We start from the raw sequence: 15,976 nt of genomic DNA, 5'->3' as shown, positions 1-15,976 counted from the left end.
TTGATTAATGTGGATATAAAAATTTTGTCTTCTGTCCTTGCTGCCCGCTTACAGAACTTTCTCCCGGCCTTGGTTCAGGAAGACCAAACTGGGTTCGTGAAAGGCAGACAGGGAGTGCGAAATATTCGCCGTCTTCTAGCTGCTCTTAGCTATCAGTCCTGGGAGGAGGCCTTGATACTGAGTCTTGATGCTGAAAAAGCCTTTGACTCGCTCTCGTGGGATTACCTGTTTTGGGCTTTAGGGAAATATGGGTTTACTGGCCCATTCCTTCGCTGGCTCTCTGTCCTCTATACTAACCCCAGTGCTACCATTTTGGTGAACGGCTTACCTACGGAGGCCTTTCCTATTCGGTGTGGTGTTAGGCAGGGTTGCCCTCTGTCTCCCCTGCTCTTTGTCCTGGCCTTGGAGCCTTTGGCCATCCGTTTACGGGGCGACAGGGAGATTTGGGGTCTTAGTGTGGGTGGCTATCCCTTGAAGATTGCCTTATTTGCCGACGATATTTTGTTGTTTGTTGGTAAACCACGGGAAAGTGTTCCAGTGATTGTCCGGTTATTCGATCAGTTTCAGCTGGTTGCTGGCTTGCGTATCAATTACTCTAAGTCGGAAGCGTTGGCCCTTGATGAATGCTTGCCGACCAAGTGGGGGGGCCCTTTCCCATTTCAATGGGCTCCGACCCGGTTGAAGTATTTGGGGATCTGGGTTCCCAGGGATTTGAAGAAATTGTATGTTCTAAATGTCACCGCCTGTATAGCGAAATTAAGCAGTCAATTGACTGCTTGGATTTCCCTCCCACTATCGTTTTTTGGTAGGTGTGCATTGATAAAAATGGTAGTTGTGCCCAAATTGCTGTATGTCTTGCACATGGTTCCTTGCTGGCTAACAGGGAGGGACATCAGGCGCTTGCGCTCCAGTATCCAAAAGTTTTTGTGGCAGGGAAAGCGGGCGCGGCTACCCTATCCTGCTTTGGAATTGCAGCGGGAGCGGGGAGGGTTCAACATGCCAGACTTCCGCTTGTATAATGTGGCCTGCCAGTTGAGGTTCATCGGGGAATGGCTGACAGGTACTTACAAGTTTTGCGCGGCTGGCATGCTACTGAGCATGTCTGCACCTTTTTCCCCTGTCAGTATTCTGCAATCCAGAGCAGTGGACCGGGCTGGTGTATCTTACCCAGCAGTTTTTCTGCATTCCTGTATTAAGGCCTGGTCTTGGTGGCGGCGGCTATATCCGTGCCCAGGGACTCGGTCTTTACTCCTCCCCTTGGTACGGAATCTGGAATTCTTGCCGGGTCAAGATAGTGGGGCTATTTTTCACTCTTGGGCAAATAAAGGCTTAATGTTTATCTATCACATGTATGATGCAAATGCCTGTCAATTGTTGGATTTTGCTACGTTACAAAGGACTTATCATCTTTCATCGAAGCAGTTTTATGCCTTTCTTCAGGCCAGACATTACATCCGTTCTCATCAGTGGACTGCAGCTGCGCTGGCTGAGGAGGTCAAGTTTGCCGACGCCTTCTTTGATATTGCATATGTTGCTAATACTATCACTGGATGGAAGACTGTGGGGCAGAAACTTCGTGTCATTGATAGAACTTCTCATTTGGCGGCCCGATGGACGGAAGCGCTTGGCAATCCTGTGTCGGGGGCTCAGGTGCTGGCACAGTTTGTACGCCTTAATAAAAATTTCCCGGATCTTGGGCTTCGAGAGGTGCAATTTAAAATTCTGCATTGGCTCTATTGCGACGATGTCCGGCGACATCAAATGCGGCTTACACCCACCTCCACGTGTCTTAAATGTGGCTTGCAGGTTGGGACTTTGGCGCATAGACTCTTTGCCTGCTCCTCTTTACGGGCGTTTTGGACTGCCATAATGACTGTGATCGATCAGTGTACGGGAGCCACTACTAGCCTTACGGGGCTGATATTGATTAGTAGCTCTATCCCGACCACGATGCTAGGCTGCGGCTCCAAGTCACGCTTTGAAAGGACGGCGGTTATGTTGGCGTGCCGCACGGTGTTGGCGGACTGGCTGGACCCCTGCCGCAGCCCCTCCTACCTTGCCTGGGCCCGGCGTATGGCTGATATGGCTCTTCTGGAACGCATGGCATGTTCGCTGGGACATCGACCTCTGGATAAAACTTACTGCGCCTGTTGGAATTCCTGTGTGTTGGCTTTACCTGCGGAGCTACAGGACGAACTTCGACTGAATGGATATACTTCGGACTGGACTGTTCCTGAGGGGGGGAGGGGGGTGGTTTGATTGGGAAGTGAAAGGGGATGAATGTGGTATGCTTGCTGGGGAGGTTTGGACGGGGGGGGGTTGAGGGTATCCGTATGGATCCCACTTCCCTATGAAAATACAAAATGTTATGGAGTGTTGGGTAATACCTGTATTGATGCTTCCTTTCCTTATTATTGTGTATATTGTTCTACTGTTCTCAGTGCTCTATGGTTGTTACTTACCAGACACTACCAATAAAAAAGATTTTGATAAAAAAAAGAAAGACATGGTTTTATGGAACAAAGTCAGCATGGCTTTACCCAGGGCAAGTCTTGCCTTACAAATCTGCTTCACTTTTTTGAAGGAGTTAATAAATACGTGGATAAAGGTGAACCGGTAGATGTAGTATACTTGGATTTTCAGAAGGCGTTTGACAAAGTTCCTCATGAGAGGCTTCTAGGAAAAGTAAAAAGTCATGGGATAGGTGGCGATGTCCTTTCGTGGCTTGCAAACTGGCTAAAAGACAGGAAACAGAGAGTAGGATTAAATGGACAATGGAGTGCCTCAGGGATCTCTATTGGGACCCTTACTTTTCAATATATTTATAAATGATCTGGAAAGAAATACAACGAGTGAGAATCAAATTTGCAGATGACACAAAATTGTTCAGAGTAGTTAAATCACAAGCAGATTGTGATAAATTGCAGGAAGACCTTGTGAGACTGGAAAATTATGCATCCACATGGCAGATGAAATTTAATGTGGATAAGTACAAGGTGATGCATATAGGTAAAAATAACCCCTGCTATAATTACACAATGTTGGGTTCCATATTAGGTGCTACAATCCAAGAAATAGATCTAGGCGTCAATGGATAACACATTGAAATCGTCAGTTCAGTGTGCTGCGGCAGTCAAAAAAGCAAACAGAATGTTGGGAATTATTAGAAAGGGAATGGTGAATAAAACGCACAATTAAACTCTGGAATTTGTTGCCAGAGAATGTGGTTCGTGCAGTTAGTATAGCTGTGTTTAAAAAAGGATTGGATAAGTTCTTGGAGGAGAAGTCCATTACCTGCTATTAAGTTCACTTAGAGAATAGCCACTGCCATTAGCAATGGTTACATGGAATAGACTTAGTTTTTGGGTACTTGCCAGGTTCTTATGGCCTGGATTGGCCACTGTTGGAAACAGGATACTGGGCTTGATGGACCCTTGGTCTGACCCAGTATGGCATTTTCTTATGTTCTTATGGTCTTATGAAAATGTCATAATGCCTCTGTATCGCTCCATGGTGAGACCACACCTTGAATACTGTGTACAATTCTGGTTGCCGCATCTCAAAAAAGATATAATTGCGATGGAGAAGGTACAGAGAAGGGCTACCAAAATGATAAGGGGAATGGAACAGCTCCCCTTTGAGGAAAGACTAAAGGAGGTTAGACTTTTCAGCTTGGAGAAGAGACGGCTGAGAGGGGATATGATAGAGGTGTTTAAAATTATGAGAGGTCTAAAACAGGTAGATGTGAATCGGTTATTTACTCTTTCGGATAGTAGAAAGATTAGAGGGCACTCCTTGAAGTTAGCATGGGGCACATTTAAAACTAATCAGAGAAAGTTCTTTTTTACTCAACGCACAATTAAACTCTGGAATTTGTTGCCAGAGGATGTGGTTAGTGCAGTTAGTAATGCCAGAAGTCTAAGAAGTAAGATGGAAGAGTTAGAGTGTATAGCAGCAAATGATGAGATTGACATAATTGCCATCCCAGAAACTTGGTGGAAGGAGGATAACCAATGGGACAGTGCTATATTAGGGTACAAATTATATCGCAATGATAGGGAGGATCAACTTGGCGGGGGTGTGGCACTTTATGTCTGGGAGGGTATAGAGTCCAACAGGATAAAGATCATACAAGAGACTAAATACTCAGTAGAATCTATATGGGTAGAAATCCCATGTGTGTTGGGTAAGAGTATAGTGATAGGAGTATACTACCGTCCACCTGGACAAAATGGTCAGACAGAAGATGAAATGCTAAGGGAAATCAGGGAAGCAAACCAATTTGGCAGTGCAATAATAATGGGAGATTTCAATTACCCCAATATTGACTGGGTAAATGTAACATCAGGACTTGCTAGAGATATAAAGTTCCTGGATGTAATAAATGATTGCTTCATGGAGCAATTGGTTCAGGAACCAACAAGAGAGGGAGCTATTTTAGATTTAATTCTTAGTGGAACGCAGGATTTGGTGAGAGAGGTAACGGTGGTGGGGTCACTTGGCAACAGTGATCATAACATGATCAAATTTAAACTAATAACTGGAAGGGGGACAATAAGTAAATCTGCAGCTCTAACACTAAAATTTCAAAAGGGAAACTTTGATAAAATGAGGAAAATAGTTAGAAAAAAACTAAAAGGTACAGCTGCAAAGGTTAAAAGTGTTCAACAGGCTTGGACACTTTTAAAAATACAATCCTAGAGGCACAGTCCATATGTATTCCACGCATTAAGAAAGGTGGAAGGAAGGCAAAACGATCACCATCATGGTTAAAAGGTGAGGTGAAATTGGCTATTTTAGCCAAAAAATCATCCTTCAAAAATTGGAAGAAGGATCCATCTGAAGAAAATAGGATAAAACATAAGCATTGTCAAGTTAAGTGTAAAACATTGATAAGGCAGGCGAAGAGAGAATTTGAAATGAAGTTGGCCATAGAGGCAAAAACCCATAATAAAAACTTTTTAAAATATATCCAAAGCAAGAAACCTGCGAGGGAGTCGGTTGGACCATTAGATGACCGAGGGGTTAAAGGGGCTCTTAGGGAAGATAAGGCCATTGCAGAAAGACTAAATGAATTCTTTGCTTCCGTGTTTACTAATGAGGATGTTGGGGAGATACCAGTTCCGGAGATGGTTTTCAGGGGTGATGAGTCAGACAAACTGAACGAAATCACTGTGAACCTGGAAGATGTAGTAGGCCAGATTGACAAACTAAAGAGTAGCAAATCACCTGGACTGGATGGTATGCATCCTAGGGTACTAAAGGAACTAAAAAATGAAATTTCTGATCTATTAGTTAAAATTTGTAACCTATCATTAAAATCATCCATTGTACCTGAAGACTGGAGGGTGGCCAATGTAACCCCAATATTTAAAAAAGGCTCCAGGGGCGATCCGGGTAATTATAGACCAGTGAGCCTAACTTCAGTGCCAGGAAAAATAGTGGAAACTATTCTCAAGATCAAAATCGTAGAGCATATAGAAAGACATGATTTAATGGAACACAGTCAACACGGATTTACCCAAGGGAAGTCTTGCCTAACAAATCTGCTTCACTTTTTTGAAGGGGTTAATAAACATGTGGATATAGGTGAACCGGTAGATGTAGTGTATTTGGATTTTCAGAAGGCGTTTGACAAAGTCCCTCATGAGAGGCTTCTACGAAAACTAAAAAGTCATGGGATAGGAGGCGATGTCCTTTCGTGGATTACAAACTGGTTAAAAGACAGGAAACAGAGAGTAGGACTAAATGGTCAATTTTCTCAGTGGAGTGCCTAAGGGATCTGTACTTGGACCGGTGCTTTTCAATATATATATATATAAATGATCTGGAAAGGAATACGACGAGTGACGTTATCAAATTTGCAGATGACACAAAATTATTCAGAGTAGTTAAATCACAACCAGACTGTGATACATTACAGGAGGACCTTGCAAGACTGGAAGATTGGGCATCCAAATGGCAGATGAAATTTAATGTGGACAAGTGCAAGGTGTTGCATATAGGGAAAAATAACCCTTGCTGTAGTTACACGATGTTAGGTTCCATATTAGGAGCTAGCACCCAGGAAAAGGATCTAGGCATCATAGTGGATAATACTTTAAAATTGTTGGCTCAGTGTGCTGCAGCAGTCAAAAAAGCAAACAGAATGTTAGGAATTATTAGGAAGGGAATGGTTAATAAAACGGAAAATGTCATAATGCCTCTATATTGCTCCATGGTGAGACCACACCTTGAATACTGTGTTCAATTCTGGTCACCGCATCTCAAAAAAGATATAGTTGCAATGGAAAAGGTACAGAGAAGGGCAACCAAAATGATAAAGGGGATGGAACAGCTCCCCTATGAGGAAAGGCTGAAGAGATTAGGGCTATTCAGCTTGGAGAAGAGATGGCTGAGGGGGGATATGATAGAGGTCTTTAAGATCATGAGAGGTCTTGAACGAGTAGATGTGACTCGGTTATTTACACTTTCGAATAATAGAAGGACTAGGGGGCATTCCATGAAGTTGGCAAGTAGCACATTTAAGACTAATCACAGAAAATTCTTTTTCACTCAACGCACAATAAAGCTCTGGAATTTGTTGCCAGAGGATGTGGTTAGTGTAGCTGGGTTCAAAAAAGGTTTGGATAAGTTCTTGGAGGAGAAGTCCATTAACGGCTATTAATCAAGTCTACTTAGGGAATAGCCACTGCTATTAATTGCATCAGTAACATGGGATCTTCTTAGTGTTTGGATAATTGCCAGGTTCTTGTGGCCTGGTTTGGCCTCTGTTGGATACAGGATGCTGAGCTTGATGGACCCTTGGTCTGACCCAGCATGGCAATTTCTTATGTTCTTATGTTCTTAGTATAGCTGTGTTTAAAAAAGGATTGGATAAGTTCTTGGAGGAGAAGTCCATTACCTGCTATTAAGTTCACTTAGAGAATAGCCACTGCCATTAGCAATGGTAACATGGAATAGACTTAGTTTTTGGGTACTTGCCAGGTTCTTATGGCCTTGATTGGCCACTGTTGGAAACAGGATGCTGGGCTTGATAGACCCTTGGTCTGACCCAGTATGGCATTTTCTTATGTTCTTATGGATTTCCTTTTCTGATGCATCTTTTTAGTGATATCTGGAAAAACTCTTATTTGATAACCCTAAAAAAGCTGTAGCTGTTTCCTAAAGGATAATCTCAATATATTATCTGTTTCCGAGACCTGCATAAAAGTCACTAGCAATGTTGCCTTTGCTTCAATTTTGCCTTTATAGGATTTTTCCAAAAGATCTGTGAGGTTGTCAAGAGCAATATTATCCTGTTCCTCTTGCTGCAAATTTACTTCTTTTCCAGGAAGATAATTTATTTTAGAAGTCTCTGGCATGTTTGTTTCTGAGAAACCTAGAATGTTAATTAAGTAACTTTTAAGAAGATCTTTTGGTGTTGCCCATTTTGTCTTGGGAAAGTTCAGAAATCTTAGATTATTTCTCCTTATCTCATTCTCCAGGAAATCCATCTTCTTCATTACCAGATTCTCAGATTTTATTAAATTGCTTTGTACTTTTTTATATCCTTAATTTCTATTTCAGCTTTATTCAAAGACTTTTCAACCAGTTGAATCTTATTTTCCAGGTTATGTGTCACCTCCATATTACATTTTACAACGTCAGTTAAATCATTAATAGCCATATTCATCTTTGTAAGAGCTTTCCAAATTTCAACAAGAGTTACTTTATCCGGCATTTTCAACAAGGTATTTAAAACTATTTGTATCTCAGTCTCCTTACCTCCTATCTCCAAAAGGCCCTCCTTGCCTAAATCCATTCGCCGTGCTTCGTCTTTGTTCCCCCTGGTTCTAAGATTGACAGGCTCTCCGAAGACGACGGGGATTTTCCGTCCCTTCTCTGGGGGTCAACAAGACTCTCAGATGTTTGTAACCACGGCATTGTTTTTTGCTGTTCCGTCTCCTCTTCAATCAGAGGCTTGTAACATGGGGTGGAACTGTTGGCGCTCCGGGGCTGAGTGACGCTTCTTCAGCCAGGGCGTCCGGCGGCCGCTCTCCGTCGCTAACACCAGCAGCCTCGCCCTCTGGTGTCTGCTGCATGGTCCGGAAAACTTCTTTGATCCACGTTTGTCGCAATGAGGTATCTGGAGTAGAGGTAAGAATCTCTCGAATCCTTGTCTTTCTTTTCGAATGCGGCATCAGAAATGTAAGGAGGCAATATTCAACAAAGGAAAGGATTTTCAAGGAAAAAACCATGGAGCTATGAGGTTTCCGTGCTCACGGTGTGGCAGCCATCTTGGTTCTCCAAGTACGGGCTACCTAGAAGCATCTTTCCTAACCCTCTGTCCCCAATAACTACCAATTCTACCACCACCCCTTCCAAACCCTCCCTTCCCCCAGTCTTTCCTCCTACCACCCCGGAACCCCACTGCTCCACATTATCCATGCCATTCCAATACTCACCCCCACTCCCCACCAGCCACCCACCAAAACCTCCCCAACCCCAGAAATTCCTCCTGGCTCCACCCCAAGGCATGACCCTACTCACCTCCGAAAAACCATTGCCAGGAAAAACCTGGAAATCAGAGTGGGGGGAACACCCCCCCCCTCCAATCAGAGACATGAAACTAAGACTCACCCTCACGTCCATGAAACTCCTGCCCTCCCGGGATTGCAGGCCCCTTTCCAACTGGCTACCATCAGGAAAACGCTTGTAACCTAGAGCCCCATAAACACCCCTCCTTACAAACCCTTTAGGGTCCATCCCCCTTTGCCACTCCACCTGCTCCTTCAGGACCAATGTTGACCCCTCCTCGGCAACCTTGCTGAGGCCAGCAGGCTTTCCCTTATTTTTGCAAACCCTCTTGTCTGCTTTCACAACCGGCGCAACCAGCAAAACGCAAGGGCCACCAGCCGGCAGGGGTATCTCTGATCCAAGAGACGAAACTTCCTTCTGGCCCACTGTAGACGAACCATCCTGCCTACCTGGGGCCTGCTCACCCAAGGACCTAGGATACTTCCACACTGCCCCCGGCAGGAGCAGCGATGCCAGAGATTTCCTTTTCCTCTCCTGAAAACAATCCACTGCCCAGCCAAGCCCCAAATGAGATATTGACTGACAGAGACGAACCTGCATCCTCCCCTTTCCCACTGCTAGACCCACTGCTGTATCCCACCAGGTCCCCACCGGTGACCTGCTCAGCCACTGAGATATCCTCTTCAATCACTTCTGGTCCGCTCTCACCTGACTCCCCGCTCGGCGCTCTACCTTCCACCTCAAAAACGAAACTGGCTGGGGAAAGGAAGCCCACATCTGCAACCAGTAATGCCCGTCCCGCCCCCTTCCACCCTGCTACACCAACACTGGCCTGTCCTTGGGGCGCCACCACACTGCCGTACACAACCTCTTCAAAATGCCACTCCCCTGGAGGGCTTCCAGCCTTGCAGCAACCCGGTTCAGGAACTCGCCCCTGCAGCACCACACCATCAGGCTCCGATGCCTCCTGCTCCTTCTTGGACCTGCCCATATTAACACCTAAGTAGAAAAGGTAAAAGGGAGGGGGGGGGGGGGAAATGCCACGCTGCTGCCTCTTTCCGCCAAACTAACGCCGCCGAGCCTGTGGCCTCCCAAAACCTCTCAAGAAGCGAGGTGCCAATGAATTGGTTTCCTTTTTTTTAAAATTATACACAAAATGCAACTGCTCCTGCAGTGCAATGACCGCACACATAAACCAAAACGTGCCTGAAGCTGCTGCTCCTCCCGCCACCATGTACTTGTACAGGATTCAGAAGATTCCTACTGACACCTGCTGGATGAAACGTTTCCTAATCTATAGTTATATTGGTGTCAGCATTAATCAGAACAATGTCTATTACTTGTTGGCTATATAAATAGCAGCATACTGAGATTACATCAAGAACTTTCAGAAAGTAGATCTAATTACAGTTCTGTGCACAGATTACCTGTGTAATACTAAGGGTTCACAACTAAAAAGCAAAAGAGTTCAGATCCTGCTTATGAAATTAAAGCGTGACATTGGAAGCTCTCTCTGCCTGGAATGTGGATATGTGTTTGATTTGTTCTTTCATCAATAAATCCTTTAGCCAAATAAACTGGTTGCCATTGAGACAATTAAATGTTCCCAAATGTGGGATAAAGTGTCACTCTGCTATCAGCAGGATTTCTCCCAGGCATTAATGAGACCTTTCCTCTCCTCTTCTCTTCCAGCTCATGCTCGTCTCAGTTCTCACCTGCCTCTTTGAATCCCTTAGTCATATGTTACGGTGAGTTGCTGATGGATGCTGCTCCTGCAACTTTTCCTCCCAGTCTTGGGACCCTGTTTGGCAGTACCACTTGAGCCAGAATAGGGCTGCGATTAGTAGTTGGAAATTTATAGGACCTGTCAGTGCTGCTCAGACACCATCTGCAGACTGTGGTGTAGCTTCCTCTCAGGCTCTTTTTGGCAAACATCAAATGTAAGGTCAGAGTCCTGCACTGAGGATGGAGAGTTAAACCTCCAGTTAAAAAAAAACCTTCTGGCTTTCCCTGGATTCCTGAGGAAAGAATTGCTGTGCCCCTCCCCCATGGCTTTCAACATCCTTCCACCCTCTTCATCCCAGAGGAGCACTCCAGGTGACTGTGCTCTTACCGTCTTTTTGTAACAAGTCAGCTTTAATGTATTTTCTTTAATATTTAAACCTGGGAGGGTGAAAAATTTGATAAAGCTGCAGTCAGAGGAAAGAAGATCATAGTAAGCATTTACTTACTTACTGATATTTGTGCCTTTAAGAAAAATCTAACCCTACTAGTGTCAGTCCCCTCCCGAAAGCATTGGTTATAAGACTCCCTCCCTTTTACACTGTATCACTCTTTTGTTCACAGGAAGACTGTGGAGAAACAATCTCTTCTGGAGAATCTGGACAGTGCTTTCTTGGTGATGGATGAGATTGTGGACTGTGGGTGAGGAACTGCAGCCTGCAGCAGAGGGAGGGAGAGAGCATGCATCAGGGCAGGAGTGAGAAACATTGGCAGAGCTGTGTGTGGGGGTTTCGGTTGCCAACATTTCCATAGACCAGGCCTGGACACTTCAGGACCGGGGGCGGGGAGAAGAGATGTGATGTTCCTCATTTGTATAAATTTTAGATCCTGCCAGTGAACTGCTTAAACACTGTATCTGTGTATGTATTAAAGGGCAATAATGAATTGACAGGCTACGTACAGGCAACAATTTCTCTTCCAGCCTTTCAGGGCAATGAAGGGGGCTCCCTGCCACTCAGCTGCTCCCCATTTCTTATCTCGTGGATTACTAGGAGGTGGTGGTGGGTGGCACAAACCTTTTCCTGCATCCCTCTCTCATATACATACACATTCAGTCTGTCACACACAAACACATTCACTCATACATGCTCCCTCTCTACATGATCTCAGGTCAGAAGCATCCTGGGAAGGGAAATAGGGGAGAAACAGGGCAGTCAGAAGAGGCAAACAGCTGCTCAGGGTTTCAGGCCCAGGAGACACTAATGCACCTCATCAGGCCAGTCATGTCATCCAAGGAGCACTGCCTGCCCCAATCCCTGCCAACCATATTACCAGGGCCGGTGCAAGGCTCTGTAGCACCCTAGGCAGATCAATGTAAACCCCCCCCCCCCCTCCCAAACCCATCCTGAGTTGAATGTACCCTCTGGCAGTGGTAGATATATATAGACTTATGGTCACCCTCTCTCTCTGTCTCTCTCCTAGCGAGAGCTCCGTGACTGGGGTCGCCCCTTCTTTCACATTATTTAAAATAGCGCCCTTGCATACGCCGGTGGCACCCGTCCCCCCACTGACACCACCCTAGGCAACTGCCTAGTCTTGCCTAATCATCATGCCAGCACTGCATATTACCTACATTGCCCAGGGCACTGGGCACCCAAACAATAGACCTGAGGGGAGCATTGAGATAATAGGCAGGGGAAGGGGGAATTGGGTAGGGAAAGGGTCAGAAACGTGGTACAGGCATGGGCAGAGAGGAGACTAGGTCACTGCAGTACACTATATGTTTTTTGTTTAACATCCGGTAAATTCCAAATTGCTGAGGGACAAAGCATGGGTCCAGAATGAGACCTGAGGCAGGAAGGTACAGCCTATAGAGCAATTTCCCAGACAGCTGCAGCTATTGGCTGGACTGAGCAAGAAACCCTGTGACCCATTCCCTCCCTCCATGTCCCCCTCTGTTTCTCAACCCTACCATGCTTCCCATATATCTATCTCCCCTTTCCTCCCTTTTGTCTCTGTCCCCTCTGTGTGCCTCCCCTCTCCTCACCCAGTACCTCCATCTGACTGTCTGTTTCTCCACTTTCTCCTCTGTACCTGTATCTGTCTCAGCTCTGGTCCTGGCCCGGCTTGCTGTGAGAAGGGAAGGTGGACGGAACCAAAAGGATCATTGCTACAAAATCTGTAGAGCCACTGGTTGGCTGAGGACTCTGCTGTGCCCCACCTCCTCTCCCTGTGCTGCCAATCACAGCGTAAGAAAAGAGGTGGGGGCAGGAATACAACACAACTCTCCTCTCAGAGCCTCCCACCCTGCCTTTCTCTCCCTGTAATTAAGAGACTGTGGGAGAGAGGAGGAGTCACCAGCAAAACCTGACTTTTAGCATCCAGTTGGTGCTTGTGACTGAACACTGCGCAGCATGCCTGAAAACCTGGCTGTCCGGTCCAAAACTGGGCAGTTGGCTGTGCGTAGATTTGGGGAGAGTCTCAAGACTGGAATATTTTATATTTATAATTTACATGTATTTGCTTATACCGCTAAACTCACAGCAATTTACAATAATAATAAAAACAAACATACATGCAAAACACCTAGGGACCTTCATTTTCAGTTTATTTTTCTTGGGAATTTCTGTCTTTATTATAACAAAAACAGGAGAAAAAAGTGGGAAAGAGACAACTCATTTTTCCACTAATTTTCTCCCATTTTTATTTCTTATAATAAAGACTGAGAAATTCCCAAGAAAAATAAAATTAAAACTGAAAATTAAAGTCCCTAAAAACATCTTACTTCTCCACCCTTCCCACCTCTACTCCATTCAGTATAAGCACTGCGCTTCCACCAATCTCATCCTCTAAAATATCTGCTGAAACCGCCAGCTGAAAAGCTGAAATGGTCATTCCAAAACCTAATATCCCCTTGGGAGTCTATAACTAGTCCATAACTGTGCTGCTCCATTGGAAACAGCATGCGCCCCCCATCTGCTGTACTCGAGCCACCTGCTTAGATGGAAGAACCAATAAGTTCTGCAAAGAATGCAGATTTCTTCCTGGAAAATAAACAGATAATCTTTCAGCAAGGCATCCCAGACCACTCTCTTTTACAACTTTGAATACCAGCAGCAATATTTTAAATTTGCACCAGGCTTCAATTAGCAACCAGTGCAAATTTCTCAAAAGGGTGAAACTTGATATCAAGTTCCCCTGAATCCTAGCTGCCATGTTTTACACCAGTTGTAACCTAATCACCATCTGTGGAATACCTACAGAAATAGCAAGGGGTGTAGCAGGGCAGGAGTGGGATGCCTTACAAAAGCTGTGTGTGAGGGTCTCACTACTGGAATAGCAGGGGGTGCAGCAGGGCAGGAGTGGGATGCCTTACAAAAGCTGTGTGTGAGGGTCTCAGTACTGGAATAGCAGGGGGTGCAGCAGGGCAGGAGTGGGATGCCTTACAAAAGCTGTGTGTGAGGGTCTCAGTACTGGAATAGCAGGGGGTGCAGCAGGGCAGGAGTGGGATGCCTTACAAAAGCTGTGTGTGAGGGTCTCAGTACTGGAATAGCAGGGGTGCAGTAGGGCAGGAGTGGGATGCCTTACAAAAGCTGTGTGTGAGGGACTCAGTACTGGAATAGCAGGGGGTGCAGCAGGGCAGGAGTGGGATGCCTTACAAAAGCTGTGTGTGAGGGTCTCAGTACTGGAATAGCAGGGGGTGCAGTAGGGCAGGAGTGGGATGCCTTACAAAAGCTGTGTGTGAGGGTCTCAGTACTGGAATAGCAGGGGGTGCAGCAGGGCAGGAGTGGGATGCCTTACAAAAGCTGTGTGTGAGGGTCTCAGTACTGGAATAGCAGGGGTGCAGTAGGGCAGGAGTGGGATGCCTTACAAAAGCTGTGTGTGAGGGTCTCAGTACTGGAATAGCAGGGGGTGCAGCAGGGCAGGAGTGGGATGCCTTACAAAAGCTGTGTGTGAGGGTCTCAGTACTGGAATAGCAGGGGGTGCAGTAGGGCAGGAGTGGGATGCCTTACAAAAGCTGTGTGTGAGGGTCTCAGTACTGGAATAGCAGGGGTGCAGTAGGGCAGGAGTGGGATGCCTTACAAAAGCTGTGTGTGAGGGTCTCAGTACTGGAATAGCAGGGGGTGCAGCAGGGCAGGAGTGGGATGCCTTACAAAAGCTGTGTGTGAGGGTCTCAGTACTGGAATAGCAGGGGGTGCAGTAGGGCAGGAGTGGGATGCCTTACAAAAGCTGTGTGTGAGGGTCTCAGTACTGGAATAGCAGGGGGTGCAGCAGGGCAGGAGTGGGATGCCTTACAAAAGCTGTGTGTGAGGGTCTCAGTACTGGAATAGCAGGGGGTGCAGCAGGGCAGGAGTGGGATGCCTTACAAAAGCTGTGTGTGAGGGTCTCAGTACTGGAATAGCAGGGGTTGCAGCAGGGCAGGAGTGAGGTGCCTTGGCAGTGCTGTCTGTGTGTGTGTGTGTGTGTGTGTATGGGGGGGGGGGGGGGTCTCAGTACTGGAATAGCAGAGGTTGCTGCAAGGCAAGAGTAAGGTTATAATGTAAACCGGCATGATGTTCCAACGAATGTCGGTATATAAAAATCAACAAATAAATAAATAAATAAGGTGCATTGGCAGAGCTGTGAGTTTGGAGAGGGATCTCAAACTGAAATAACAGAAGGTGCTTCGGGAAGAAGTGAGGCGCATTGGCAGAGCTGTCTGTGGGGGTCTCAATATTGGAATAGCAAGGGACAGGAGTGAGGTTCATTATGTACTATATATTTTCATTGTGTAAGCATTGCAAATTGGAGTCTCTTTATTGCACTATATCCAGTTTAGGAAAGTCATGAATCACCCTCTTATCTCTGACGGTTAATTTATTGTAGAGTAATTCTGGAGTATGACTCTCAGCAGGTGATACAGAAGTTGAATTTCAGGGTAAGAGATGGTTTTTCTCACACTTTCGTCCTGCTTTCTCACTGTTTACTTCCCCTCATTCTTGTTTAATCCTCTCTGTCGCAGACTGCCTCCGAGCCTGCCTATGGATTCGTTCTATTTGACTATATCACTGGTACTGCAGAGCAGAGCAACTCTGTGTCCAGAAGGTGCCAGACGTAGGCAGCACCGTGAGTCCATCTTTGCATGGCATGTGTGTACAGAGCCCTGTTAGCAACAGTCTCGGAATGGGGGGGGGGGGATGCAGCCAGATTGGCAATGGCTTTTCGGAGAGTCTGTCCAATAAACAGCGGCTTGAACTCTTCAGACACCAAGGCAGCAAGGTCTCAACCTGCCCTCCCTCATGAGCTGCTGCATATTCTATCATTGGAGCATATGATACTGGGATAGGAAAGCTGAGCTATACACATTATAAAAGATATTCATAGAGGGATTTGAAGGAGCATTTTGTGTGCACCCATGACTTTCAGTAACAAAGTTTTCATATTAGCACTGATTAAAGAGATTTTACCTAGAAAGCTTCAGTTTTATTCTCTCATAATAAATTAACCAGCTAAAATTCATAACACTAAACTAATGATTTCACTTTGCCATAAATCTAACAATTCTATGTTCGCACACTGGTCTGTGAGGTTGATCATTTCACCTCTAACAGTAAAAATACAGGAAATTCCTGCACTGTCAATTCAAAGCAAAGAAATATTCAAATGTACTCCCCCAGGAGCTTTATTCCCTCCTTGAGAGAATTGTATTTAAAAGGGTTCAAGGTGCTCAGAGTCCAATTTCAGGAGCCACAGC

The 15,976-nt window shown here is 45.6% G+C and overlaps 1 protein-coding gene across 5 annotated transcripts in view; it reads left to right on the top strand.

Moving 5' to 3' along the window:
* The window catches only part of COPZ2 (coatomer protein complex subunit zeta 2), a 74,044-nt gene that overhangs the window by 44,504 nt on the left and 13,564 nt on the right, over nt 1-15,976 (top strand). For 2 of the 5 annotated variants that reach the window (XM_029572552.1, XM_029572548.1), the window contains exons 5-8: nt 10,213-10,268; nt 10,867-10,944; nt 15,109-15,160; nt 15,245-15,348. In XM_029572552.1, coding sequence (XP_029428412.1) covers nt 10,213-10,268; nt 10,867-10,944; nt 15,109-15,160; nt 15,245-15,340 — 282 coding nt within the window. In that variant the 3' untranslated portion in view covers nt 15,341-15,348. The remainder of the gene's footprint in view (nt 1-10,212; nt 10,269-10,866; nt 10,945-15,108; nt 15,161-15,244; nt 15,349-15,976) is intronic. The other 3 variants (XM_029572551.1, XM_029572549.1, XM_029572553.1) reach the window with 3 other exon arrangements.

This window comes from Rhinatrema bivittatum, chromosome 12, assembly GCF_901001135.1.
Source record: "Rhinatrema bivittatum chromosome 12, aRhiBiv1.1, whole genome shotgun sequence".
NCBI classification, from domain to species: domain Eukaryota; kingdom Metazoa; phylum Chordata; class Amphibia; order Gymnophiona; family Rhinatrematidae; genus Rhinatrema; species Rhinatrema bivittatum.
This window is presented reverse-complemented; position numbering and strand designations above follow the sequence as displayed.